The sequence below is a fragment of the Gymnodraco acuticeps genome, unplaced genomic scaffold (assembly GCF_902827175.1).
Source record: "Gymnodraco acuticeps unplaced genomic scaffold, fGymAcu1.1, whole genome shotgun sequence".
Taxonomy (NCBI): domain Eukaryota; kingdom Metazoa; phylum Chordata; class Actinopteri; order Perciformes; family Bathydraconidae; genus Gymnodraco; species Gymnodraco acuticeps.
The window spans coordinates 408,326-435,246 of record NW_022990966.1 but is presented as its reverse complement, the minus strand read 5'-3'; the positions used below and the strand labels follow the sequence as shown (position 1 = coordinate 435,246).

At 43.1% G+C, this 26,921-nt stretch overlaps 1 protein-coding gene across 2 annotated transcripts; it reads right to left on the bottom strand.

The window, feature by feature from the left end:
* Window positions 1-3,452: 3,452 nt before the first annotated feature.
* Window positions 3,453-25,361, bottom strand: LOC117558929 (phospholipid phosphatase-related protein type 3-like). Of its 2 annotated transcripts, XM_034235489.1 has the most exons (10): window positions 24,772-25,361; window positions 19,939-20,042; window positions 19,405-19,590; window positions 14,627-14,756; window positions 13,357-13,552; window positions 12,004-12,061; window positions 9,394-9,567; window positions 8,078-8,563; window positions 7,748-8,038; window positions 3,453-6,975 (listed from the first exon to the last, which is right to left on the bottom strand). In XM_034235489.1, the coding sequence occupies exons 2-10, from the start codon at window positions 20,017-20,019 to the stop codon at window positions 5,938-5,940; spliced, it is 2,640 nt and encodes an 879-aa protein (XP_034091380.1). In that variant the 5' UTR covers window positions 20,020-20,042; window positions 24,772-25,361; the 3' UTR covers window positions 3,453-5,937. The 2 variants fall into 2 exon arrangements, with proteins under 2 accessions (XP_034091380.1, XP_034091379.1); XM_034235488.1 differs by having other exon boundaries at window positions 7,748-8,563.
* Between the last annotated feature and the right edge of the window lie 1,560 nt (window positions 25,362-26,921).

Here is a 26,921-nt window from a genome sequence, read left to right as displayed (position 1 = left end):
GACTTACAAACTTTCCCTGCTTTGTAGAGTGTATCTTTAAGCTGTCACAAAAAAGCTTTGCATCTAAGCTAAGTCAACTTTGGAGGAATATTTTAAAACAGTCTTATTTACAGACTCTTAGCCATGTCTGAGTTTCAGGAATCTTTGGCCTTTCTAGCTGAGGGGCTTTAGTGATGACAATGCCAGTCTGTTGGCCAGTGCACCGTTAAGTCCTACAGACTCAAATATATCGTAAACTACTACAAGGATTTCAGGATGGCATGACATTTCTTACAGACATTCATAGTCTCTAGAGGATGGAGTCGTACTCACATTGATTATCCTATGACTTTTCCTGTAGCGCCACCAGTAGTTTGACATTTGTGGTTTGGAGCGAAATGTCACCGGTTATTGACTTGATTGCCATGAAATTCAGTACAGATATTCATGCACCCCTTAAGATGAATTGCAAACACTTTAGTGATCCCTTAACTTTTCATCTACTGACATGAAAAGGTCAAAATGTTGATTCGTCAGATACTTTGGTTTATGAGCAAATAACTGCAAAACTAACATTAACTTTATAATCAGCCTCACCTGTACTTTGTCTTTTGTGCGTATTAACAGATGTTAGCTTACTGACACATGCAGAGATGCTGAAATAGTAAATATTGGGCCTATAGCTGCTTAAAATCAGTGTGTTGTGAGCATCTTGGTGTGATAACGTTAGCATTTAGCTCAAAGAAGTGTGGAGCTAGTGTGGTCCAAACCCTAAAGCTTAGGTCTTAATTTAGGTGTGAAAGTAAAACTGGTTCATGTCAGAAATATCCAATGAATCAGTGTGCTTGAAAAGCGAGCTCCTATAACGCAGCAGTGGTCTTAAGAGGTGAGAGGCCAACCCTATAAAAGCGTCAGGCTCCTTGCTGGGCTAAAACAATGTAACATGTAGCTTGGTATAGGAGATTTATCACCCTATGTAGCCTGCGGGTTAACGAGAAAGGGAGCTAGCATATATCCTTAACTCCAGACTGTTTCCATGGAGGGAAATAGTTTCTCCCAACAGCTAAATGCCTGCACATTCTGGGTGTGGATGTTATTCTTAATTTCAAGCCACTTTGTCAGGTTGTGGGTCATGTTTTTGTCTTTACATTGCCTTGGACCCCTAGGTAGAAACAAGGAAATGCAGCTACTGACTCAGTGAAGCCCGCCTCAGAGAAATGTCAGACTGAGCTCCCAGCTGTGCCGGCAGACGGCTGGCTGGCACATTAAGGCTGGTTATCTTTTGGGATCCGAAAAAGCTCGGTGTCTGTGTCTGGCTGGTCGACAAATGACAGGATTTCTAATGTGGTTTAATAAGCCCTTGTGGGACTAAGGGTAATTTATAGTTGGTCCCAGGATGAAACTTTTAACAAGCGTTACACCATAGGAATATGACACCATCACTTTTAGATTTTTTTTGAATTGGTTAAACAGATTTTCCTCAACCGTGGGCCCTTATCTGAAATAAGCCTTTAGACGCTGAGATCTAATGTCAATATAGTCAATGTATATCCAGGAGGGCGATATTTTGGATATGACAATCTTTCCATGTTAAAAAGGGATCCATATCTGAAATGTAAGAACAATTACAGCCTATATTGATCAGAGTGACAGTAAAAAGATCCCTGCCACCGTTTAAAAGCCGAATCCGTTATTCGAGAAACTCAAAGATGGAGGAAAATCAGGATAAAAGCTCCAAATCCTCCATGTGACAAAGGTTCAAGAGGAGCTGGATTAGATGACAGTAGGTAGAATGACAGTGAGCGACAAAGATAAAAGTGAATATACGGACAATAGGCTTTTGTGCTGTTCTGCAGTGGTAAATCAGTCCTGAAAAGAGTGTCAGCAGCTTCCCCTGGACAGCCACTCTCACCGCACACCCACACACGCACACACACACGGCAGCAAAAATAGAGTCATGCCTAAAATCACATTTTCTGTTTCCTCCTGCAGTCACACACAAATCCTTACTTGTACTCACTTTCTGGGCCACCAAAGGGAGAGAGTAAAAGAGAGACAGAGCGAGAGGAAGACAGAGAGATGCTGCCTTGCTGAGTGTGAGTCATGGACAGGCTGACTGTCCTCAGGCATCAGTACACCATCTGCACCTCCGCTGCCTGTACGGCCTCATCACACAGCTCAATGCTCCAAAGCCCGGACACACACACATGCAAACATGCCGAAACAAACAAGAATACAGAAATAAAAACGCACAAATCTGACACATATCTGAATGGACACATAACCTGAATACATCTGGACCACATACTACTTTTATACACATACATACAAACCCTACCTTCTATCTGATAATCATCCACCCGGGCCTAAAGCATGTGAATCATGCTACAGTTAATATCAGAAAAAAACAACTGGCAGAATATGAAATAAGTTATTTTAAATTTAACAAAAAACACAGTTAGTGCACATGCTCAAACACAAATCCATCTTATTAATAATACCTCTATTATCGTTATTATTATGAAAATGAATACATACTCCCAATAAATGAGTACAACAACACAAAAAAATCAAAATGTACACACACACACACATACCATGTATACATCACTTCAGGAGACATTACATTGACTTACATGCATTTCCTGGAGACTTATCCTAACCTTAACCATAACCAACACATGCCTAACCCTAACCCTTAACCTTACTCTCTGTATTTCAAACTTCATGTACCTTATCTACTTTACACCATGATGCTAAGCTAGGGCATGAGCCGACACGTCCTCTAGTACCTTTCCTTGGATCTCTGTATAACCATGAAGTCGTCGGGCGACATGGGGAGATCCGGTGGCCCTTACACAAACCTAACCCTAAACCTAACCAAGTCTTCACCCTAAAATGAATGATTCCCCTCATGGGGACCTACAATTTGTCCCCATGAGGGAGGCGAGTCCCCACACGTGACTATGTAAACAGATTTAGGTCCCCACAAGTATAGTAATGCTAGGCTGCACACACACACACACACACACACACACACACACACACACACACACACACACACACACACACACACACACACACACACACACACACACACACACACACACACACACACACACACACACACACACACACACACACACACACACACACACACACACACACACACACACACACACACTCAGTATCCCTGCAGGTCATTTGGGACTGACCAGTATTTCAGCAGTATTCATTATGGAAACCTGACACTCGCCCACACAAAAGGAGCAAATGTTGCAAATGTGCTGTATCTGTCTGGCTGTGTGTGCTCATGCGTGTGTGTGTGTGGTGTGTCAATGTTTGAGTGTACAGTATGAATGATCATGAAAGTACTCATAACCCAAGAATCAATGAAACATATCCTTTTCATTAGAGCTGCAGTAAAAGCTGCTCCGGCATTGACCCTCAAGTAACACAAGATGAAACCTCAGTTAAGAAGTCTTCATTTTATTATTCAAATGAGTTATTAATGTTACACATCACCACAGATAGAAAACATTAGCCCATAAAAAAGGACTGCAGAATAATGAATAAGATTAATAATATTAAGTAATATCAAGTATTTTCACAGACAAAATGGGGGAAAGTAGTACGATAATCACCAGCACTGTAAATACAGCATGTCTGTCCGTCAAAGGCGACAGCACAGACTTGAAGCATAGTTTTAAAAAACACGCTCGTACACACACATGCAGCACAAACCAACGAGCAACATTATCTACCAGCTCCCCCTCAGAGGAGCTCCACTACAGAGTACAACTTCCATTTAACTTTCCCCATCCTAGCACAACTTTACAAAACCAGTTCATGTATCCTTCTGATGACGTGGTAAAAGTCTTCCATGTGTTTGAGTCTGTAAGCGACACTCTAAAATAAAGCACTTAATTGAAAGGAATCTCTTTTTGTATTTAGAAAGAACTGCAATGTATAAAATGATAGGTACCAAATAATGACTTACACCGTAGTATAAATACACATAAGAGGCAGGGGCGAGAAAGCACACACTTCCTCTCGACTTGAAGATTTGAAGTTTCTTAGGGCTGCAACTACTGATTATTTTTATTATAGGTTAATCATTTCATTATTCCATGGTTAATTATTAATCGTTTGATCCAAATTTGTAAAAAATCTAGACGTAAACCTTTAATTGGTAAGCTCATTCAGGACATACTGTATGAAACAGCAGTTTGTTGTACCTACTCTCTTGTTCTGGACCTTTTGACTGCATTACATAGACCTCATCAGCCCATGTAGTTCATCTGTTTGTCCGACCATTCAAACCAAGCAATGCAAATCCAAAGCCGAAGAGAAAGTGGAGCTTACTTTGAGTTTGTTTTGAAGGTTTTGGAAGGTTCTGTCACTTTAATTAAAAAAGGGAATTTATTTGATCATAAAAAAAGACCTACCTAAAAAATTGTAACACTTTCTAATAAGGCATACTTAAATAAGGGTGACGATCTCTAGAGACCCTGCAAAGGATAAGTGGGTATACATAATAGATGAAGTCTGGAGCTGTAAATATTGTAAACATTATTTAGTCTTCCTGCAGAGCTTTTCCTATAAAACACATTTGCACCCCAACGAAAGATGTTTTTCAACCCTGAAGTTGCTCTTAAAAAGGAAACATTTCTTATTACCGATGTTTAAAGCATAAATAAAACATCATTAATAAAACAACATATTTAAAACCCCTTGTAAAGTATGCATGTTTAGAAAGGAGTGCCACAATCTTTGAAATGTAAACATGTGTAAACAGAGACTGCTAGCAACACTACGTTGCATCCAACCGGCACCTGTGCATGTCGGTGGGGATGGCGGTCTGCACTCCTGGCTTCCCATTAACAGTCCCGTCACCATTGTGTTTTGCCAGAGGAGCAAATGCAAAGGCCTATGGAGGGAAGAGTGTGCTAGCATGGTTTGATAAACAACCGTTAATCTCCTTAGTGCTGCTTCAGGCTCCGTGGCAGGTTTCGCACACAGCAGAGACAGACTGGCTGCCCACCTCCTTCGATTTGGGAACAATTCCCTTTCCATTCCGACGCCTCTGATGTTTACAACAGTAATCCAGTCAGTGACGTCTGTATAGGGGTGCCCAACTGTGCGTGATCCTCCTTATGCCCACCCCTCCTCCTCCATCTCACACCCCGACCAGAAGTAACACTTCCTAAGCCGGATCTCTCTGGTGGATACTACAGACAGATTTGCATGGTGTCTAACATACATTTCCCCATTTGGTTTGTGTAATCAGAGGGGGAAAAAAGACTCATGCTTTTGTGGGTTGTTGCTAATACTCTTGAATCTGTGGTTGAACTTACCGTGGCCTGTCTTTTCTTATTTTATAGCTTTTATTTCAAGTTTTTCTTACAACGGCAAATTATCTGTGTGTATTGGCTGGCAAACAGCTGCACTACTTTTAGGAGAGCTAGTATAGCCTGTAGTTGTTTTGTTTTCTGAGTCTTATCCCTCCTCTCAAGGGAAACTCAATTTAGCAAATCCCAAACCGTTTATTGTGATATCTCTCTCTCAGCTGCAGCCTCTTCCACGCCTTCTTTGAATGCGTCTTAAAGAGAAACGGAGGATGTAGGTGAAGCGAGGGTTTTTAATTCTTCACCCGGCTCTTTGACTCCCCTGCTCTCATCTGTTCTTTTCCCAGTCAGAGCCGTTGAGCCGGCGCTGTGGGCAGTGTGTGTGAGCAGGAGAGAAAACCAGATCCCCTGCTAGGCATGTGTGAGCTGCCAGACCTCCACCCCTGCTGCCCCTTCATTTCCAGCGTTTTCACTGAAGCTTCTGTTCAGAGTCTCTAAACCCTTTTGTCATTTTTCAAAAGTCACTATTTGCCTGCCACATCCTACTTTGTTTCACTGTCTCTTTTAGCGGAGTCCTCTGCAGTACATAAATATGACAAAGCCGTCGTCACTATAACATCCTCTCATTCTGCATGGCCTTGTAGTAGTGCTCCTGCTCGGCATGGCTACGGGCGGAGGGCCGGCGAGGGAGGGTGGAGGTGCGGGACAGCGACTGGTTGTGGCCGTCCATCAGTAAGTCTGGATGGGGAGGAGGGGGAAGCATGCTGGAGCAGGACGGGTGAGGAGGTGGAGGCATGGAGGACGAGGAGTGAGGTGGAGGGGGCAAAGGGGTTGAGGATGGATGATGTGGAGGTGGCAAAGGGGAAGAGGATGGATGCGGAGGTAGGGGCATTTGAAAGGAGGATGGGTGAGGTGGTGGGGGCATTTGAGAGGAAGATGGGTGAGGAGGTAGAGGCATTTGAGAGGAAGATGGGTGAGGATGGGGGGGAATGGGAGAAGATGATGGGAGGGGTGGTGGGGGCAGCTGAGAGGACAGGTGAGGAGGCATGTGAGAGGAGGCAGGGTGAGGAAGATGAGGAAGCATCGGAGAGGAGCTTGGGTGAGGAGGCGGAGGCAAAGGGGAAGGAGACGAGTGGGGAGGCGGTGGTGGTAGAGGGGACGACAGCATGTGAAGAAGGGGAGGCAGAGGAGAGGTGGAGGTGGGGAGGGGTGGGGGAGGCAGATCGGGTCCTCCCTCGGCGCTGGGTGAGGAGGAGGAGCAGTGCGATTCCTTTTTCACCGGCAGAGTCCGGTAGTCCCGGTACTGACTGACATTGTCCTGCCGCTGCAGCGCCAGGCGGTGTTTGTCTGCTGCCGTGTCGGCGGACATCATGTTTCCGCTGATGGTGTTCCTCCACTCCCACGGCTTGCCGTTAGCGGCCGACACGCGCACCACCGGGTGGTGAGGGGCGTGAGCGTCGATGGTGACGATGCTCCCGCTGCCGGCTATGCTCCCCGGGTTGCTCCCTGTGCAGCTGTCGCGATCAGACGGGATCCGGTAATAGGGCGACTCAGAGCAGATAGAGCCACCGCCAGAGGAGGAGCCGCCTTCTGACGTCTTAGTGGACGAAGTGACCCCATGACCCTGCTGCTTGGACATGGCTATCACCTGGAGGACAGAAACACATGTATTGAGAATGTAGAACCACTTGTCCCAAAGCGTTTTAAAAACAGCTTTGTTCCAGTAGCCGTATAATAAATTATCAAGCTGAGTCAATGTCACAGATGCTAAGAAAGCGATGCATATTTATTTATTAACTTTCTGGGTTGCTCATGTTTGTACTAGTGGTTTTCAAATGATTTTAGATGTAATGTATGTGTCATAATGGATCCCTTTTCTTTTATCTGCAAACCAAATCTACCTACAGGTACAAATAAATAACATGAACCTGAAAGGAAAAAAGATCATCTGGAAAATTGACCTCACTTTTGCATTGTCAATTTCTGGTTCCAAAGTAAATGATGAGCTTTCATTGCTTTCAAGAGCAGCATTTTGTATTTTTCAAACCAGCTGAACGATTATGTTCAGAGGCTTTCATTGCAGTAATTATGAAAAAGGGATACTGAATGTGTTACTATAACCTAACAGACGTTTTATTGAGATTTAACTCCAACTATAATAAGTGTTTGAATCCCAGCGTGAGTATTTTATATTGGAAATAATCAGTGAAATTGGCTCCACACGTGTTTTGATTTGACCATCACAATAAATCATTAGGTGTGTTGCACATGCAGCGTTTGGCAGCCATTAAATCTTCTTGTCTGGACTATATTTGTAAGAACTGGCTGCATGCCACGAGAAATCAAAGAAGGAGAAATTACTTCTCTAAAGAATATAATTATATGACTTGCATGCATTAATTTTCCAATTTCTTCCTCACCTGAGTGACTCTCGGCTGGCTGGGCGGCTGGTTGGGCTGGGTGTTTGGCACACGGGGGGTCGACACTGCGATCGGCCCGACCCCCGGCTCTTTCCCCCCGCCTCCATCTTGGAGTGACAGCCACTTGGCGCGGGTCTTGGCACTCTTCGGAGAGACAGGCGGCGGCCGGCTGGCCTCTTCAGGGATGTGAACGAGTGGGGGTGACACCACCATCCTGGCTCCAGTTGGTGTGGCGATGCCCTTGTTGGCTTGCACTGTGGGATAAAGAGAGGAGGGCATCTCCTGGTCCTCCTCCCCCTCATCTCCCCCGTCCCTCCTGTCCATCCCTTCCTCCTCGTCTCTTGAAATCTGGCTGCGGAGCTCCACCGACCGCTGCCTCCACTCTGTCACCAGTTGCCGAGACCTCTGGGAGTCATAGGGCACGCTGAAGGTCATGTGACGCTGCGTGGTGGGCAGCTCGTCTGAGGGTGAGATGGGGCTGTTGCCGTTTGCGACGCGGGGCAAGGTGTTACTGAATGTAACCATGGTTTCCTTGCCCATTGGACCCCGGGTTGCCAGGAGCTCCACATCAGCACTCGCTCGTTTGAGGGAAGCCAACGACGCCTTCTCCCTCCTCACCTTACTGCGAGCTCCAGACCCTAGCCCCGCCCCAAGCTCCTCTCTGCTCTCAGACACCCTGGGGGTCTTCCTGTACAGCGAGTCATGACTCCGCTGGGTCAGCACCCTCAGGCCGTCCTTCTGCTGAGCTGGGGTCAGTCTCTGTAGAGAGGGAGCATCTTCCTCTGATGCTTTGAAGTTTCCCACTGCGAACACAGCCTGAGACACGGATACAGGGCGGTGGGGGGATTGGGAAAGAGGAGATAGAAATACCAAGCATGTTAGATAAAGACTGAAGCGTGAAAATGTGCTTTCTTTAATCTTTTGGAGGGAAATTGTTTTATATTTCTATTAGTGGGGAGCAAATGCATGAATAATCATTTCTCCTTCTTTCTGTTGTCTAGTCTGAGTTCAACGTGATTCATCTGCTTCCCCCTCTTAAGATTTATCCTTTAATGAAAGGAGGAAACGCTCTCCCTCTTAAAATGTAAAAGACGAGAAAGAAAGAGTGAGAGGAGGAGGGAAGCGTGGAGAATGGAGACGACAAGTTTTCTTAAAATGAAGTGTGAAATTGTTCCAGAGAATTCTTATCGGATTATTCTTTCTCCCTCCCTTCCCTCCGAAATAGAAAAAGGCTATAAATAGATCCTGTCCAAAAAAAACTGCTGAAGTGCAGAAGCCACATGGAGAGGCTGTTAAAATAATAATTTGTTAGCAAATACTGTGATAGTGTTATAATAATACAACGTGACAATTCAGTCAATGCAAAAATAACAAAAGCACTTAATTAGAAAATATATTTATGTGTATTTGGTCATTACCTTGCTGCATGCATGGTGTTAACTTCTCCATAAATGACACCCCTAAATACTTAAAAACAAAAGCTGGCACTCAAAACTAAACCCTGAAATAGGAAAGACATTTCAAAACAGTCTCACTTGTAAAAAGTTAAAGTAGCATAAAAGGTAGGTATCTTGAAATCAGCTAAATAAATTAAGCCCTTTAAGTATTTTCCCACAGGTTTTAGTTTGATACATATTTTCACTTACCAGGTAGACTCCTACACCGGCTCCTATGAGGTATCCCACGTATACGTCTATGGGGTGACTGCGGTGCTGAGTGATCTGTGTCAGCCCGGCGAGGCCCGCGGCCATGCAGAAAGCAAACACCAGCAACGGCTTCAGCAGCTTGGTCGTGGTGTTGATGCTGGCATTTAAATACATCTGCAGAGAAAAAAGGCACGCATTGATATGCCAGCCAGATGCATGGAGACTGAGCTGGAGATGTCATTAAAAGGCATAACAACACACTTCAGTAAAACTTGACCTCAGCGGTAGACTGATTTACAGTTTACAGGATTAAAATAAAATTGTATTTTATACTTTATTATTAAAAGAACAATTAGAAATGTTGGGAAATATACTTGCTCAAAGTTAATTGGGATGATTAATACCACTTTTATGTTTGTGTTTGAAATAAAAGGCTACAGCTAACAGCCGGTTAGCTTAGCTAAGCTTAGCATTAGCATATCGTGTGGAAGCAGGGGAAACAGCTTTCACTCTTGAAACCAAGCTAAGCTAACTGGGTCCTTCCTTTCTGAGCAAAAAATGTAAATAAATGTCACTTAATGTTATTTATATAACTGGGTAACATAATTTCACTTCTTTCAAATGCAACTGCAATTGTTTAAAAATGCTCTTGAAGTGACATTAGGCTGAAAAAAATCAAACAACCTTTCTCTTATTGTTTGTGGTCCTTGCAAATTATTTTAATAATGTATGGATTGTTAGAGGCATTTTAAACTAGCTAGGCTAAACTAGGTCATTACGATGAATATTCTTTGACAGCACAGTAGAGTGGGGAAGTATAAGCAGGAGGGAAACGGGAAGGGAGACAGTTTATATTCATAGATTTACATTGAAATTCTCTGCATGCACACCATATTTCGATTACATAAAGTAGCTGATAGCTGAGTGACAGAGAAGCAGGCTTGGCAAAAATATCCATTTTAACAAGCTTGTCCATCTAGTAGTGAGCTTTAAAATCCAACTTTTCAAGACGCAAGAATCTGCCAGAAGGTTAACATTTCAGTGACTTCAATGCAATCAAATGTGTTCACTTAATCAAGCCATCTGCTTTTACTGTCAGGTTCCAGCAAATACAAAAATAAACAACCAAATGTGTGAAGAGAAGGTAGGCTATGGAAACTACTGGAAACATTTCACTCGATTGTGAAGTTTTTGATACTTAATACAATAAATACATGTTCTAATGTAATGGGAAGTGTAGAATAACACCAAAGAAAAATCATCCGAGTTAACAGATATTAACAGAGTCTACACAGAGACAACATGATGCAACAATAGCAACCAAAACAGCTGCTTTCCATCTCTTCCTCTCCTATTCCCTCTCATCGGTCTGGTAGGCTTTAATGAGCACACTCTGAGTGAGGCAGCAGAGATATGGCCAGTAGCTTGAATAGCCTTTGTTAGAGGTGTGTGTGTGTGTGTGTGTGTGTGTGTGTGTGTGTGTGTGTGTGTGTGTGTGTGTGTGTGTGTGTGTGTGTGTGTGTGTGTGTGTGTGTGTGTGTGTGTGTACTTTGCTGTACAGTTCACATACTGCTGCTGTCAGCAGCGGAATACAGAATGGCACAACGCCACTACCAATATGATCTAGGATGTCAAAGCCAACAGAAATCTGACCTTAAAAGTCAGTTCATATTATTTTTTTAATGTATGATTTGGATGGTTTTTATCCTGAGGGTACTGTAGTCTAAAATCCGGAAATCTCTCAGTGAGTAAACAACATAATACAATTGTGATTTATGCATGAAGTGACAGTGATGTTTTTCCAGCTAGAATCCTCTGTGATGCAGGAACTCATCTTATTTTGCCAGCAGCAACATTCATTAAAAATAAGTAGTTATCGTGAAAACAGATAATTTAACGGATAAACTGTTGACTGCAAAAGTCATGGAGATTTTCTAATAAAAACAACATTTAACAAATAAATGTAGTGCAAAGGTGATACTTCTGTATCACCGAGCATTTGTCTTACCAAAATCATATCAAAACTAAATTAAGGCAACAATCCAGCTCCTAAATGGAACAATACATATTTTCAGAGTGAGAGTCGCTGAGTGTGTTAGATATCAGCGATAGAGATAATTGCTTTCTCTTGGATTTAATGGAACGAGATGGCACTCTGAGTGTGGTCAGAAATGTATACAAAACTCTAAAGTAATGACTATTTGCAGAAATCATGAAGCGGTTACACAAGATAATCCACAGACCCTGTTGTGAGCAGTTCTATTTACTATTTGTATATCTACCTTACTACACTTGCAAACCATATCACTGTGCAGAAGCAAGCGTCAACTACTCATAGGGGAGAGACTTCTCTATTCCAGATATCTCCAACACATGGCAACTCACACCAAAACAATCTAGATGATAATAATTACTACAGGTAAGAGGAAATATAAATGTCTCGTTTTAAGGTGAACTGTCCCTTTAACTACTTCAAGGTTAGAGTGAATTAATGTTCATAAGAGAGACACCTCTAATTAACCACACATACACAGTCCCAAACACATGAAAGCACAAAGTTAATGATGCAATTACATCAAACTCAAGGTACACAAACACAGAGGTGCTTACGGAGATATAGACAGCAGCGAAGCCAGAGAGCGTTGCATGCTGGGATGGAAATGTTTTCCTGAAGGAAAAAAGGGGCAGAGTTAGGCGGGAAAGAGTGAAGGCCAAAAGACAAAGAGAGATTTATGCCTCATAAAAAAAAGCTGAGTGGATTTTGTGTGTTTATTGACTCACGAATAAACCTGAAAAAGCTGTTTGTGATGTTGACATTAAACCTGTGTCCCTGGATCTGAGCATTAATCAACATACATTTACAACTATGGGCTTTAGTGGGAACATTAGGGGAGAGTAAATTAGTTGAGGTCAAAGTCGCTAATTTAGAGTTTAGAAAACTGAATCGTGAATCTGATTTAATTTGCATTACCAAGGCACTGTTATGTTTTATGAGTATGCTTGTGTGTTTACCTTCTCCCACTTGTTCAGGGTTAAACCTTTGTGTACGCTAATAGTTGGGATTAGGAATTTAGTTGACATTTGTTGAAGTTTTGCTTTCTTGCTGAGAGTTAGATTCCATCATAATTATCCATAACTATTCCTTTAAGGATATGACATTTGGAAAGCATTACGTAAATATGGGTTCTCACAAGTATGTGTGTTTATACTAGGATATCATCTTTAGCAGATATTTAACTGAAATCGTTTCTGTCTGTTTGCAGTTATTATGCCCGTGTAAACCTAAAGTAGCTGCTGAAGCGTGTTTGTCTGACCTCTGTCGGTTCATTTGACTGTTCACTGCTAAAGAGTTTATTCAATACGGTCGATTAGCCGCAGCACCTGACAGTGAGATTTTACTGCTGGGAAGAATAAGCGTATTATAAAGGGTTTGTACAGTTGCAAAAAAACACTTAACTTTACCAATATCCTTCGTAAGCAAATATTATTCTACTATACAAATGTTACAAACATTTTACCCCTACGCTTTTTTTAATCATTTGTAATCCTTTTCAAATCTAAATTAGTTGAAGGACTCTTAGTCTTAGTTTACACACTCACCCCTGCAAGATGGTGATGTGTAGAAATATACAGTATTGTTCTTTCATGAGTGAAACTAAATGTGGTTTGTAGCATTTTCTGATAAATCATATATATGTATAAGCAGAACCTCAACAGAAGGCATTAACCTACAAGATATTTTTTATATACTTTTGTGCATCAACTTGCAAGGGAACTAACATTGCTGTAGAAACTTATAAAAAAACTATAATCCTGGAATGAATGCACTGAATATCTGAGTGCCATTATGTTTTATTTTCAGTTGTATCCAGGAAGCAGATTTTTTTATTCAGGCAGGTTGACACTTTCCACGTGTCCATGGATGCTGTTTTTAGGACGTCTACATGTATCTGTGTGTCTTACCTAGCTGACATGATGGCATACTGATCCTTCCCCAAGCATATGTCCCGTGTGATGTAGGCATTATTGTCACATGACACTCCTGGAGCCGTGTAATTGGGCTGGCAGACGGTGAGGAAGAAAGGGGAGTGGTAACCGGTCGCTAACTGGATGACATCTGTCACCAGGGCTGTTGCCAGGAGACCGAACACATGAACACCTGAGGGAGACGGAGATAGAGATGGTCGCCTTGGTAGATGAACAAAAAAAGCCCTGTGAGAATTCTTCACTATGAGCGGTTCACTTATGAACACCTGCTGGAAAAACGACTCGAAATTTGCTCCAACCACCTGAAGTGACACCACAAGCCTTCAATTTGTAACGTTGAGAAGCTTTTCCGCAGACAGGGAATTAATTACTCTGTTCACTTCAAAGCTCAATGTCTGCCTAAAGGTATACTTCCCGTGGAGCATTCTATCATGCCCATTTCCTTTCAAGTCACCCTTCATTTAATGCATGTAATTAGCTTTTTTCCTTATTCTAAAAAGTGGAATCAAGGTGGGGGCTCAGCCCGTTAAATGGAAGAGTTTATCAGAGCCAAAACTGATATCCACCTTAAAAACAACAGCATTTATTCTCTAACTACCCTCAGCAGGTTGTTCATTACAGTGTTGACTGTTTTGTAAGCCTAAAGGAGCAGATGTAAACTACACATGAAGACAAGTTCCCTCTTATCTTACTTTGAAGAATTAGTCCTCTGTATCATTCGACAAATGCTTCACTTCAGTGCTTGTGTTGAATTATGTGATTTAGATAGCATGTGCAGAATATGCTTTGTGGCAAACCATGTCTAGCAACCACCATATGTCAAAGTGTCCCTTAGCAAAAAAACGTTACCCTTACATTTGTCTTTGACCATAAGGTAAAAACCAAAGTTAAACTGAAAAATCTAAATAAATAAACCTTACAAAGAGGCACATTTAAGTAAAATCGAGCCTGACATGGCAATATTGTCACACTTAGTAACTGATTGACTTAAATACACTGCATTAGCAAGCACTTCAATGTGGTGCTTGTTTTGGATCATGTAATTCAAATGCTTTATATATGCATCTTCATTACCAACAGAATCCGATGCTTCTACGGGGAAACAAATTTGACAAACCATGCGGTTAATGAGACCCTTTAAAAAGTGGCCCCTTAGGCAAACTGCACAACAACTATTGCTACGTCCATACCAACAACCATGTATCCCCCCAAAAGCTCCTAAAGGATCGCTAGGAGTTGGACGTACCGACAAAGCGCACGGTTCTGCGTAGGAAGGAGTTGAAGCTGCAGCCTCCAGCGTTGATGCTGCTCTCCGACTTGGGACATGTCTTCAGTTTGGACTGCAGACAGTACGTTAGGCCCTCCCCCATCATTATCTACAAACAGAAAGGAAAGGGAAAATAAGTGAAAAAGTGGGGGGAAAGTACATTTCTGTTGTATAGTAGGCACAGAGAGAAAAATATGAAAAAAGAACAAAAAGAACGAGACAAAAAGAGGAAAGAATCAAATAAGAAAACGGGTAAAAGTGCTATTAATGTCAAAAATCCATTTGGGTGATTGTGATCTACTGTGAGAGAGAGCTGTGGAGGGAGAATGGAGGCAAGGTGCTATCGAATAGTGATCACTTCCAATCTGAGTGATAGATGAGTGTTGGAGAGCTCTGCTCGTTTCCATGCTGCTGATGGATTAGCAGTGTGTGTGTCAGTGTGTGTGTATTGATTGGAGGGCCTGGGGTGTGTTTGATGGTGTGTATTGGCATGTCAGGTGTGAATTTATCAATGAGGCCATTGATTCGGCATTTCGGAGAGGAGATTGAATTTGCTTAGCGAGCGTTGGAGAAGCTTTACCTTTGCATATTTGCTTCTGTGTGTGAAGAACATCAAACATCCAAACCCGAGACACTTTAGATCACTGAATATCTGAGACAAAATTAATCCTTTCCTCACCAATACGGGTTTTTTTTGCTCTTATAAGGCTTCACTTAACAACATGTTTACATGAAAAACCAGCAGGGAGTTATTACTCTACAAGATGTTCAGCTTTTGGTGGTACAGACTGAAAATTCTGCTTTTATTAGTACGTTATCTAGCAGTGAGAAAATCTGATAATCCAAATAAACGCTGCCTGCAAAGCAACATATTACAATGTCAGTGATAGTTGTTAAAATAGTTACACAAAGCCAGCTAAAGAAAAAAATGGCCGTAACTACACTGTAGCTACTGTGCATATGACAATACAACCCTTGAAGCTTGAAGATATTTCTCTATGGAGTTGGTGGAGACCAAAAATGAGCTAAAAGGATTATTATTCTTTAAGCTCAATTTGTGTTCATCTCTGTAGGATCAAGAAGAAGCTAATCAAGAAAATAGGCATTCTCAGTGTCAATTATGAGCTGGAAGTATACTGTGTTCAATATTGTCACTCTGAGGCATTTTTTGCCTATGGCTATTCATTAGGACTAGAACATATATTGTGATCAATATCGTAATGAGCCAAGCTATCTGCTGTCTGGCAGAGGCTGGACACCAGGATTTGCTTGGGCTTTTGCCTGTGACCGTGTCACTACGAAACAAGAAACATGCACTTTCTGTCCTGACAAGGGTTCACAGACATGTTTAGTACTGCTAAGGAGGTCATATCTGATACTGGAAAAGACTGGGATAAGTGGTTACCCTTTCTACTCTTTGCCTACAGGGAATTGCCTCAAGCGTCCACCGGATTTTCCCCGTTCGAGCTACTCTACGGCTGGCCAGTCCAAGGGCCCTTGGATCTGTTGAAACGTAACTGGGAGGAAAAGGTAACAGACAAAAAGGCAGAAGGGCAGGGTATTTTGCAGTATGTCCTCCAGATCAGGGACCGGTTGGAGCAGTACCGAGAGGAGGCCAGGCTCAATGTAATGGATGCCCAGAAGACTCAGAAACGATGGTACGACCAGCAAGCACGCAACCGTGAGTTCAAACCAGGTCAAAAGGTCTTGTTACTCTTGCCTTATTCCTCTAGCAAGCTACTGGCCAAATGGCAGGGACCGTTTGAAGTGTTAAGGAAGATGGGGCCTACGACTTATGAGATCTTGCACCCGGAGAAGAAAAAAAAAAAGCAGACTTATCATGTCAATCTCCTTAAAGCATGGGAGGAAAGAAGCAGCCCTCCTCCCATCACCTCACTACTGGCTCGCAGGGTGGTTGAAGAGGATGACTCCGAAGGGGTAGTGGGTGCCTGGAATCAGCAGCCAGCGAAGGTCGATCTCTCCCACCTGGATGGTAAGAAGCCAGTTGACTTGCAAGTTATTTTCGATACCCTTCCCCACTTGTTCCCACAGAAACCAGGCTGGACAGGTTGTAGCATGTAATCCGAGTCAAACCGGGGAAGAACCCAGTTCGGCAAGCATGCTACAGAGTACCGGAACGTTTAGTTGAGGCGTTGAAGGAAAAAATCCGCTTGATGCTCGAGCTGGGAGTAATCGAACCATCAACCAGTGAGTGTAGTAGCCCTATTGTCATTGTACCCAAGAAGGATGGCTCTCTCCGCATTTGCATTGACTTTAGGAAGCTGAATGCCATCTCCTTCTTTGATGCCTACCCAATGCCCCGGATTGAGGACCTGCTGGAGAGGATTGGTCGAGCCAACTACATCACTACCTTGGACCTCTGCAAGGGGTATTGGCAGGTCCCCTTGGAAAGCCAGTCCCGGCACCTCACCGCGTTCAGAAGCCCACTCGGCCTCTTCCAGTTTACTGTGATGCCGTTTGGTCTACATGGTGCCCCAGCAACCTTCCAGAGGTTAATGGACAAAGTTCTTCTGGGATGCGAGGACTGCAGTGCTGCCTACCTGGATGACGTGGTCCTTTACAGCAGGACCTGGGAGGAACATCTCGATCACCTTCGTCGGGTCCTAGGTGCAATCCATGCCGCAGGACTCACACTCAACCTACAGAAATGTGAGTGGGCTAAGCAGGAGACTCGTTACCTTGGGTATCAGCTGGGGAACGGTGAAGTCAGGCCGCAGGTGGACAAAGTTGAGGCCGTCCTGAACAGTCTGAGACCTCGTACCAAGAAACAGGTACGGCCCTTTCTTGGCCTGGTTGGATGGTATCGACGTTTTATTCCTCAGTTTGCCACTCTAGAATGAAGAGTGTGAAAGGGCTTTCCAGGAGTTGAAGAAAAAACTGTGCTCGTCTCCGGTACTGCAGAGTCCTGACTTCGAAAGACGCTTCCTGGTTCAGGTGGATGCCTCTGGAGTGGGCATCGGTGTAGTGCTGGCTCAGGGAGAACCAGGAGAGGAACGTCCAGTGTTGTATCTCAGCAGGAAACTTCTGCCCCGTGAAACCCGGTACTCCACCATCGAGAAGGAGTGTCTGGCAATCAAGTGGGCATTGGACAGCCTAAGGTACTACCTACTCGGGAGGGAATTCGACCTACAGACGGACCATAGAGCCTTGACGTGGATTCAGACCATGAAGGACCGGAACGCCAGGGTGACTAGATAGTATCTTGAACTACAACCGTTCAAGTTCTGTGTGTGGCACAAAGCAGGCAAGGAAAACGTCACCGCAGACTACCTGTCAAGGCTGCCAAACATCGTTGATGCAGGAGAGGAGGGTGGTAATGTGAAGAAGAAGCCTTCATCACAGTTGGCATAGGGGCATTGTAAAAGGCACACTGAGGGAAACACATTAATAACTTACCTGGACATTGATAAAATAAAACCCAAGTCATTGTTCAAAACAGATTTATTGGAAGTCTTTTTACAAGTAACCTGCTTACCCTCTCCTTCAAGGTTGTGAAGGCCAAACAGAGCAACAGAAAGAAGCAGCCTTAAGTAGAGGCTCAATCAGTGGGAACACCTGTGCTCAATTGGAGCATGGGCACGGGTGGCACTTTTCTTGCGAGTGTAAAAATGTTATTGTTTGGGGCTTCTGTGGTCAGAAAGATATAATATGTTGACCTATTTTGATTTGTTGTGTTTGGGTAATTTGTCTTGCATTGTGAATGTGTTTGTAGATTAGAATGACATTGGTTAGGGGTATACATAGTGGATTGTCCTATGGGGAGGGGCTTAACATGTATAAAACCCTGGCCACAAGTGTTTTGGAGGGTCTGACTGTGGCTGTAGAGCAGAGAGGTACCAGTTATATGTCCTCGACCTGTATGTATATATGAGGGTTTTTGTTTTCTTCCTGTAAAATCCTTGTTACGTTGTGTTTTTTTCGGCATGTTGGCTGTCAATAAAAGCACTTAAGGATACATTTTTGGTGACTAGCCATCTTATTTAATTCCTAGTTTTTTCATCTAACCTTTTTGTAACAGTGTTCATCTCTGTAGGATCAAGAAGAAGCTAATCAAGAAAATAGGCATTCTCAGTGTCAATTATGAGCTGGAAGTATACTGTGTTCAATATTGTCACTCTGAGGCATTTTTTGCCTATGGCTATTCATTAGGACTAGACGATATATTGTGATCAATATCGTAATGAGCTAAGCTATCATGTTAGATTTTGGACAGTGTTTTATCGTAACGTAAGCGTTGAGTCTTCCTGCTTTTAAGCGATGTCATTTTCCAAACTAACTTTCTGGTCTTGTTTCTAGCATGCTGTGTCTGTGTGCATTAACATGGAAAGTTCATTGGTTTTAAAAATGGGAATATGATTTGATGTAATCCTATTTCTCGGAAATAGCGCCATTAGGAAAGACAAAAAATAATCATTTAAAAACCATTAGATCAGTGATCCATCTTTGAAGAAATCTAAGAGCATTTAAAGCTAATTTGGTACTTGATTGTACCCAACTAGTCTAACATCACCATAATAGAGCCTTAAACTGCATGAGAAGACCATTTTTGGGTAACAAGGAAACAACACTTGCTCCAAAATGTCAGTATTTCTTAAAAAATCCAGTTCATTAAGCAGGGAACTCTCTTTTTAGCAAACAACTATCAATCAATGTGTGTGTGTGTGCGTTTGTGTGTGTGCATTTGTGTGTGTATATGCGTGTGTGTGTGTGTGAATGTGTGTGCCTGATGGACTTACAGATGCTGCAGGTCCAGCGAAGGCCAAACTGAGCAGCATCAGCAGCGGGATGAGCTCATCGCCCGTCTCCACGTAGGGCATGGAGAGGTCACGGTCGTGGCAACGGAAGCCAACCATCGCCGGGGACAACACATCTGTCAGCTCCAGAAAGTACAGGGACACCAAGGAGGATAGGACGATGGGGAGCTGGACAAAAGCACACAAGTGCAAGGACAAAGCAGAGAGGGACTGGCATGTAATGTGTGCCTGAAAAAGGGGGTGATTCATCCAGTGTTTTATCTCAGCTCTTACCACAACTACTAACACTCACCTTCAAACATACACAAGGGATGAGGAAAAAGTGATGACACTATGATATTTGCTTGTTAAAAAACATCAAACTCTGCTTTCAGTAGAGGTCGGATGCATAAGCAATCATCATAAATAGGCACTATAGAACGACTCCATGCAGCAGAAAGAGTGATTCATCTATATAGTGTGTCATAGCATAGACGTATTATAAAAAGGGAGAATAATCAATCTATCAACACATACCTCTACAAAATAAAAGCATGGCAGCAGCGTCATGCTGTCTTTGGGTGTTTTCTTCTTGGCTTTGTTTTTGGGAGATGTCATCTTGGGGTGGGACCATTCACAGCCTGTTGGGATAACAGATTGCCAAGAGAAGGCTTTAGAGTACTTTCTATATTTCCACCATCAATATTTCTGAAAGCATCAAAAGAACATCCTAACTTCTGTCAGGCCTGGACGTATCTAATGAAGGAATCATAGGTTTAGAAAGTTGCCAAAGGCTGTTTGAAATGCTTAGAAATAGACCAATTACAATGCATTTGTGTAAAGAATGTGACCACTTGTTTTCACTAATGGATTCTGAGTATTTTTGTTACAGTGTTGTTGTTCGGTAATGAGGTGCCTTATTAGCACACACACACACACACACACACACACACACACACACACACACACACACACACACACACACACACACACACACACACACACACACACACACACACACACACACACACCACACACACACACACACACACACACACACACACACACACACACACACACACACAACACACACACACACACACACCACACACCACACCACACACACACACACACACACACACACACACACACACACACACACACACACACACACACACACACACACACACACACACACACACACCACACACACACCATGTATACATCACTTCAGGGGACATTACATTGACTTACATGCATTTCCTGGAGACTTATCCTAACCTTAACCATAACCAACACATGCCTAACCCTAACCCTTACCCTTACCCTTACCCTAACCCTAATCCTAAACCTAACCAAGTCTTCACCCTAAAATTAATGATTCCCCTCATGGGGACCTCCAATTTGTCCCCATAAGGGAAGCCAGTCCCCACACGTGACTATGTAAACAGATTTAGGTCCCCACAAGTATAGTAATGCTAGACCACACACACACACACACACACACACACACACACACACACACACACACACACACACACACACACACACACACACACACACACACACACACACACACACACACACACACACACACACACACACAAGGTTAAAAGACGCTGAAAATCTACAGAGAAAATAATTCAAAAGGACGCTTTTAACTTCCAAATGGTTTCTACAAACTAAATGAATCTTCCTCACAAGCTCTTAGACATGCCGACATCTCCTACCATCAGTAACCTTAAGGCGATCAGAAGGCCTCTGAGAGACGTGAGAGCCAAGGGCCCGAATGGAAAACTAAACAGAGTTAAATATTCAGAGCCTTTCCTACAGCTCCCTATTTCTCTCCTTTCTGCCCAGACTGATATCTCTGCTTCTGTCTTCCTTCTCGCTCAATCTTCCACCACCAATTTTACTTATCACTTTCTCAATCACCTTCCCTCTTTCCTGCCAGTCTTTCTTCATTTTACCAACACCTTCCTCTAGACTGCTCTTCTTCTGTCTCTGTATTATGTAGTTACCTATCTTTTTCTACCTAAGTCTACTCCTGTGTTGAGCGGGCGGCTGTGGCTAAGTGCTGGATTTCGGATCAGGGGGTCACAGGTTCAAACCCCACTGCAGTCAGCATGTCGTTGTGTCCCTGAGACACTTCACCCCAAATTGCTCCTGTGGGGATTGTCCACAGTACTGAATGTATGTAAGTCGCTTTGGATAAAAGCGTCTAACAAATGACTGTAATGTAATATTGACTTTTAGGCAATATTGACTTTTTAACTAAATCTATACTCATCACTATGATGAACATACCTCAGAGGTGAGTCACTTTCTAAACCACAATGAAACATGCTGCACATTGTGCTGAGTCGACACTATTGAGACGGGTCTCAGTGGAGATGTTGTCTTCCATTATTGCTTAAATCACTTTTCTTCTTGAGATTTCCCTTTTTATGGCAGACAAATGGACAAGGCAGATTGAATATGAGCATAACATAAGCTGATCTGATGCTTCAATCTAAAAATACTCTCCTTAAAGAAACACATTTTGTCTGGTAAGGCATCCCTACCTCTTTCGTTCTCTTTCATCTTCACATTTTATTGCTCAGTGTTTGCTTAGCTTTGCTTAGCTTTGCTTATTTTCTCTCACGGGCACTTCCTTTCTCTTCACTGTTTTGTCTTTAAATATCTGTTTATATGTCAAATTCCTGCCTCTGCTTTTTCAACCTTTCCACAGCTTCCCTTCTCTTGCCATCTGTCCTTAGTCTCAACACCTCTCTCTCTCTACCTCTCCCTGTTCTCTTCATCTCCATCCTCTTTTCTGGGTTTCTGTTTCTCTCGTTCTCTCCAAGATAAGAGGGCCTGACCCTGAGGCGGTGTGAGGCACACAGAATCAAAGACTTCCACGTTGTAATTTCCATGACCGCCAGAAATGAAGAGGAGAGGAAAGGAGAGGAGAGGAGAGGAGAGGAGAAGAGAAGAGAGGAGAGGAGAGGAGAAGAGAGGAAAATAGGGGAAAACTGGGGACAAGATAAGCGGAGATCAAAGACCTAAATAATAAAAGAAAATTAGAATGAGTGTAGCTCCAGTTTGTGTATGTAGTGCTGGTAACGGGGGAGTAGGGGGTTGCTGTGAGGACCAGAGACGTGGAGGATATTGGAATGGATGGATTCCAGCGTGGCTGAAAGCAGCTTAGAAAGACGCTCTGTCCTGGGTCTCACTCTCATAGCTGCTTGCCTGCTTGGTCTCAGTGACCTACTCCAGTCAGCACTTAAACCTCACCCCAACACACACACACACACACACACACACACACACACACACACACACACACACACACACACACACACACACACACACACACACACACACACACACACACACACACACACACACACACACACACACACACACACACACACACACACACACACACACACACACACACACACACACACACACACACACACACACACACACACTACCAAGAATGCGCCTCCTGTTTATCTATCACACCAGCATTTGTCCTCTGGGGCACAGCATAAGTGTGTGCGAGTGCAAAATGTGTATGCTGTGTGCTTGCAAAACTCATGGCAGTGTTTGCATGTGGATGAGGTGGGTTGTGTTGCCTCCGGTCGACAGACACAGCCTGTCAGTCTGTCAGGGTGGGGGGTGTTAGAGAATCAGAATCAGAATACCTTTATTAGTCCCACAGAGGGGACATCTCAAAATGGATTAGAGACAAGTCTGGACTGGAAGTGCATTATGGTATGTATTCCACAGTACAAGTTAGTGAAATGATTGTGTTGTCAAGTGGCATCACTGACTATAGATTATCGTGATATGGTGTAGTGGGTATGGCTTATATCTAAAGTGTATTAGTATGCTATACAGACAGGTGCGATTATTAAGGACAAAGCAATATCAAGTGTGTGGTTAAGGTGAACCATCATCTCTATTTCACTTAACATTATATTCTCACAGTGTCTGGAAGTCTAATGAAAGGATTAATATTATTATTTTATAAAATAGTTTTCATTTTTATTGGAGATTGTTGTCCAGAATCTCCAATATGTGGAGTATGAGAGCCTTATTATATGACTCACATCATGTTCATCAAAACACTCAGTGACCCCTCATGCCCTGTTGGGAAGCATCTACCTTATAGGTTTATCTAACTTCAGTGTCCTTATTTGATATATAAAGTAATATCAAATAATAAAGTAATATAACACATTTGAGCAGTTAAGCACTGCATGGAAGGCAGAAAATAAATATTCTGTTGATTAAAGACTTTATTTAAGCACATATGCCAGAAATAAGGCTGCCTATAGTTAGATGTGAAAATATATTGCTTTTCTCTGTGCTATGTGATAATAAACTTGACATCATGGGTTTAAAAAACAACCGAATAGTTGAATAATTGACTAAAATTGGCAGATGAATCCATTTTTAAATAGTTGGTAATTACAGCCTTGGCATTGTATGATATAGTGGCATTTTAAATAGAGTGGGTGATTGTGAACTTTTTATTCAGTCAAGACACATAACAGTCCTATTTTCATCACATTGGTGTGAATTCAGAATGTTGTCTTTATAGTTCAAACAAAAAAGCAGAATATGTTTTGGTTTATTCACACATAGATCTGCCAGGAGATTTCTGTAGAATTGTAGTAGTTTAAAATGGCACTGAAATGTTAGTCTCCCAACAGGCCATTCATTGACCACTAACATAAGAATACACAGTGTAGAGTTGCTGTTTTTATGATGACCCATGGCTAGTAAACATGAACCTTAAAAATGAATTAATGAGGTGAACATAAAGTGCAACAGAATCAATTTTCCATTCACCGTGTAGCCCACTCATCCATCAAGAAAGTTGCAGTGCCAGCTGCCATGTCCACTGCAGGGCCCCAAAGAGCCAGAGAGACATAAGGGCCATATGCTCCATGTGGAGGAGGGTTAACACAACACCTAGAAGAACATGTTTTAGGCTGCTATCAGTCCTACTAATATACATTCACTAAGATGTATTAAAACGTGGTTAAGATGTACTCATTTCCTGGAGGGAATGTATGTTTTTCTGAAGATGCATTTAATATGAATAGCAGTTTACTACTATAGGCTAAATGTTACATTGTGAGTACGATATCAAAAGGAGACACAATAAAGGAATGCCATATAAGCTACTGATAACATTGCTGTTCCTCCACCACAGGCAGAGATCGGCAGATTGCGTATGAGATCATAAATAATGAACGTGAAAACCATGTGCTGATTCCCCCTGCTCGCCTCTCAGCTCGTACCAGGAGCAGCGGCGGGTTTCTGGAGGATGCATGCGGGGAGAGAGAGCTGCCAGACAGCCCGAGCACTCACCTCTGTCCCGGGGGCTGCGTGAATTCACCGAGTCCCGTCGCCCCCTTCCCCCCCGGCGTGGTCTTGCGTGCTGCTCCAGTTTTGCGGCACACCGTCCCTTTAATCCATCTCCAGCGACTCCCAAGTCACACCGAAATCCAAAAAAGCCTCCACTAATATTTAGAGAGCGCTCCGGTGAGAGGCTATTCTGGGATGACTAAATGAGGCTGAGAGAAATTAGGTTGGATGGAAGTAAGTGGGGGGACCTACAGAGCAGGAGGTGTGCGAGAGAGGAGAGGAGAGGAGAGGAGGGTTGCTGATGGTGGAAAGTCCAATTTGCGTCACTTGCTGGTTCCTCCTGTCTATTTCCTGGCTTTGAATAAGTGAGGGATTCACGTGCGTCCACCCGGTTTCTCTTCTTTACTCGCACCTGCAAGTTGTCTAATTCCCCACACAGTATTAAAATAAGATCAAATTGAAATTCCCCAAAAAGGTCTTTGCAAGGCATCCATCACACGGTTTTCGGGTACGCAGTCAGCTTCACAGCGCACACATACACACAAAGGCATGGGGGCGAGTAGGGCTAAGGAGGAGGAGGGGGGTACAGGGGGAGGAGAGAGTGTGGTGTGTGTGTGTGTGTGTGTGTGCGCTTATGGTGGGGGGAGGAGACAGTCTGGTCCATACATATCCTTCTCTCCTCCTTTCCCTGCTGAATTCCTGTTTCGGGGCTACCGCCGTGCAGCGACCGAGACAAAGGGCTAGATTTGGGAATGTGTGTGTGTGGAGCAAACGCAGCCTGCGCATGTGTGCGTAAAAACGAGGGGGCGGTGTTGAAGATAACCTGCCATCTACAAGCAGGAGCCAATTTCATTGTAATTATAATATTAGGCGCACACATCAGATACGCCTCTTGGTTCACTAAATGCCATCAGATTCGTTTGTTTGACCCTCAACTTCTTTGTCATTTAATGCATGCTGGCTCCCATGTCCCCGCCTTTGTTGACTCTAAAAGGGTGTGGCCGGCAGGCGTCTGGCCACTGTGCTGCATCTGGATTCCCCACGAGGAGCTGGTGGTGGACACGCGTTCAATAGCACCACATCCAAATTGTGAATCACATTCAATTTCACACACACCTCTGCGCTCCTGACTCATCGCGAATGACATTGCGACAATTAGCATCAAAAAGAGAGCTGCATGTGCCATGTGCCACTGTAACACTGTGTTGGGTCCCCCCTCCAAAAGAATGACTCTATGATAATGCACATTGTGATGCAGCCACTGCTGTGCTGTAACCTGGGCCAAAGTGAACAGAAATGTGTTATTTTTTTTCAGTAATTAAACAAATAGAAACTAAGTTACTGAAACAAGTTCTGTTACTAAAACAAACACCAATAAATACAGTTGATACACCTGGATAAATAAAGGTTTGAAATGAAATGAAACCAACATATTAAGAGATACAGTAAAAAACAATGTGTGGCTGCATAAATAATGTATTTATTACCCCAAACTGCATTTAGGTTAATGGTTAAGTAAGTAACCAAATACAATTCTAACTAAGTCATTGACATGCTATGACTTTATACTTACTCCACCACTTAACTGGAAACGTTTAAATCTTGAACACTGTCTTTGTCTCCCTTATCCAGCAATACAGTCCCTCTCATTCAATAACTGACCAGAAAATCGGTCTAGAACCGCCATTTGTTTTTACACGTGCACTTTTGTGGTTGCTGAAGGTGTTCTCTGTTGGAGATCTACATCCTCTGCTCCCACATGTATCAGTTCTTAATGGAGCTTAAAACTGAATTTACAAATCTATTCAATACCCACGTGTTTGTCTCCATCCCTAAATAATCTCTTATGCCAATCATTGTTGAAACATAGTCAGGGAGGGACACTTGTATTTTATTTACAGTGTATGCACATTTTAGAGTGTGCAGAGCAGGAGGAAGTAGCCTGCTGACCAGCCTGCAAGGGTTTTGCACTCATTCATAGATTTTCAGACAGAAGCACCTACACCCCCAACCTCCCTCTCCCTCTCCCTCCCTCTCCCTCAATCTCTGTCATTTGGCTCTGTATCGCTGCTCACTGCTAGATGAATGGGGGGCGCTCCATTTAGTGTTGATCCAGTCTCCGGTTGCCAGGGAGTTTCTCTGGTTCTCATGGT

What these genes read in the sequence shown, in the direction of transcription:
- LOC117558929 (XM_034235488.1), bottom strand. Translation starts at nt 20,019, where the DNA reads ATGACATCTCCCAAAAACAAAGCCAAGAAGAAAACACCCAAAGACAGC. An exon ending in CATGCTTTTATTTTGTAGAG is followed by an intron (nt 19,591 to 19,938) that starts GTATGTGTTGAT and finishes GCTTTTGTCCAG; the next exon opens with CTCCCCATCGTCCTATCCTC. An exon ending in TCGCTGCTGTCTATATCTCC is followed by an intron (nt 9,568 to 12,003) that starts GTAAGCACCTCT and finishes TTTTCTCTGCAG; the next exon opens with ATGTATTTAAATGCCAGCAT.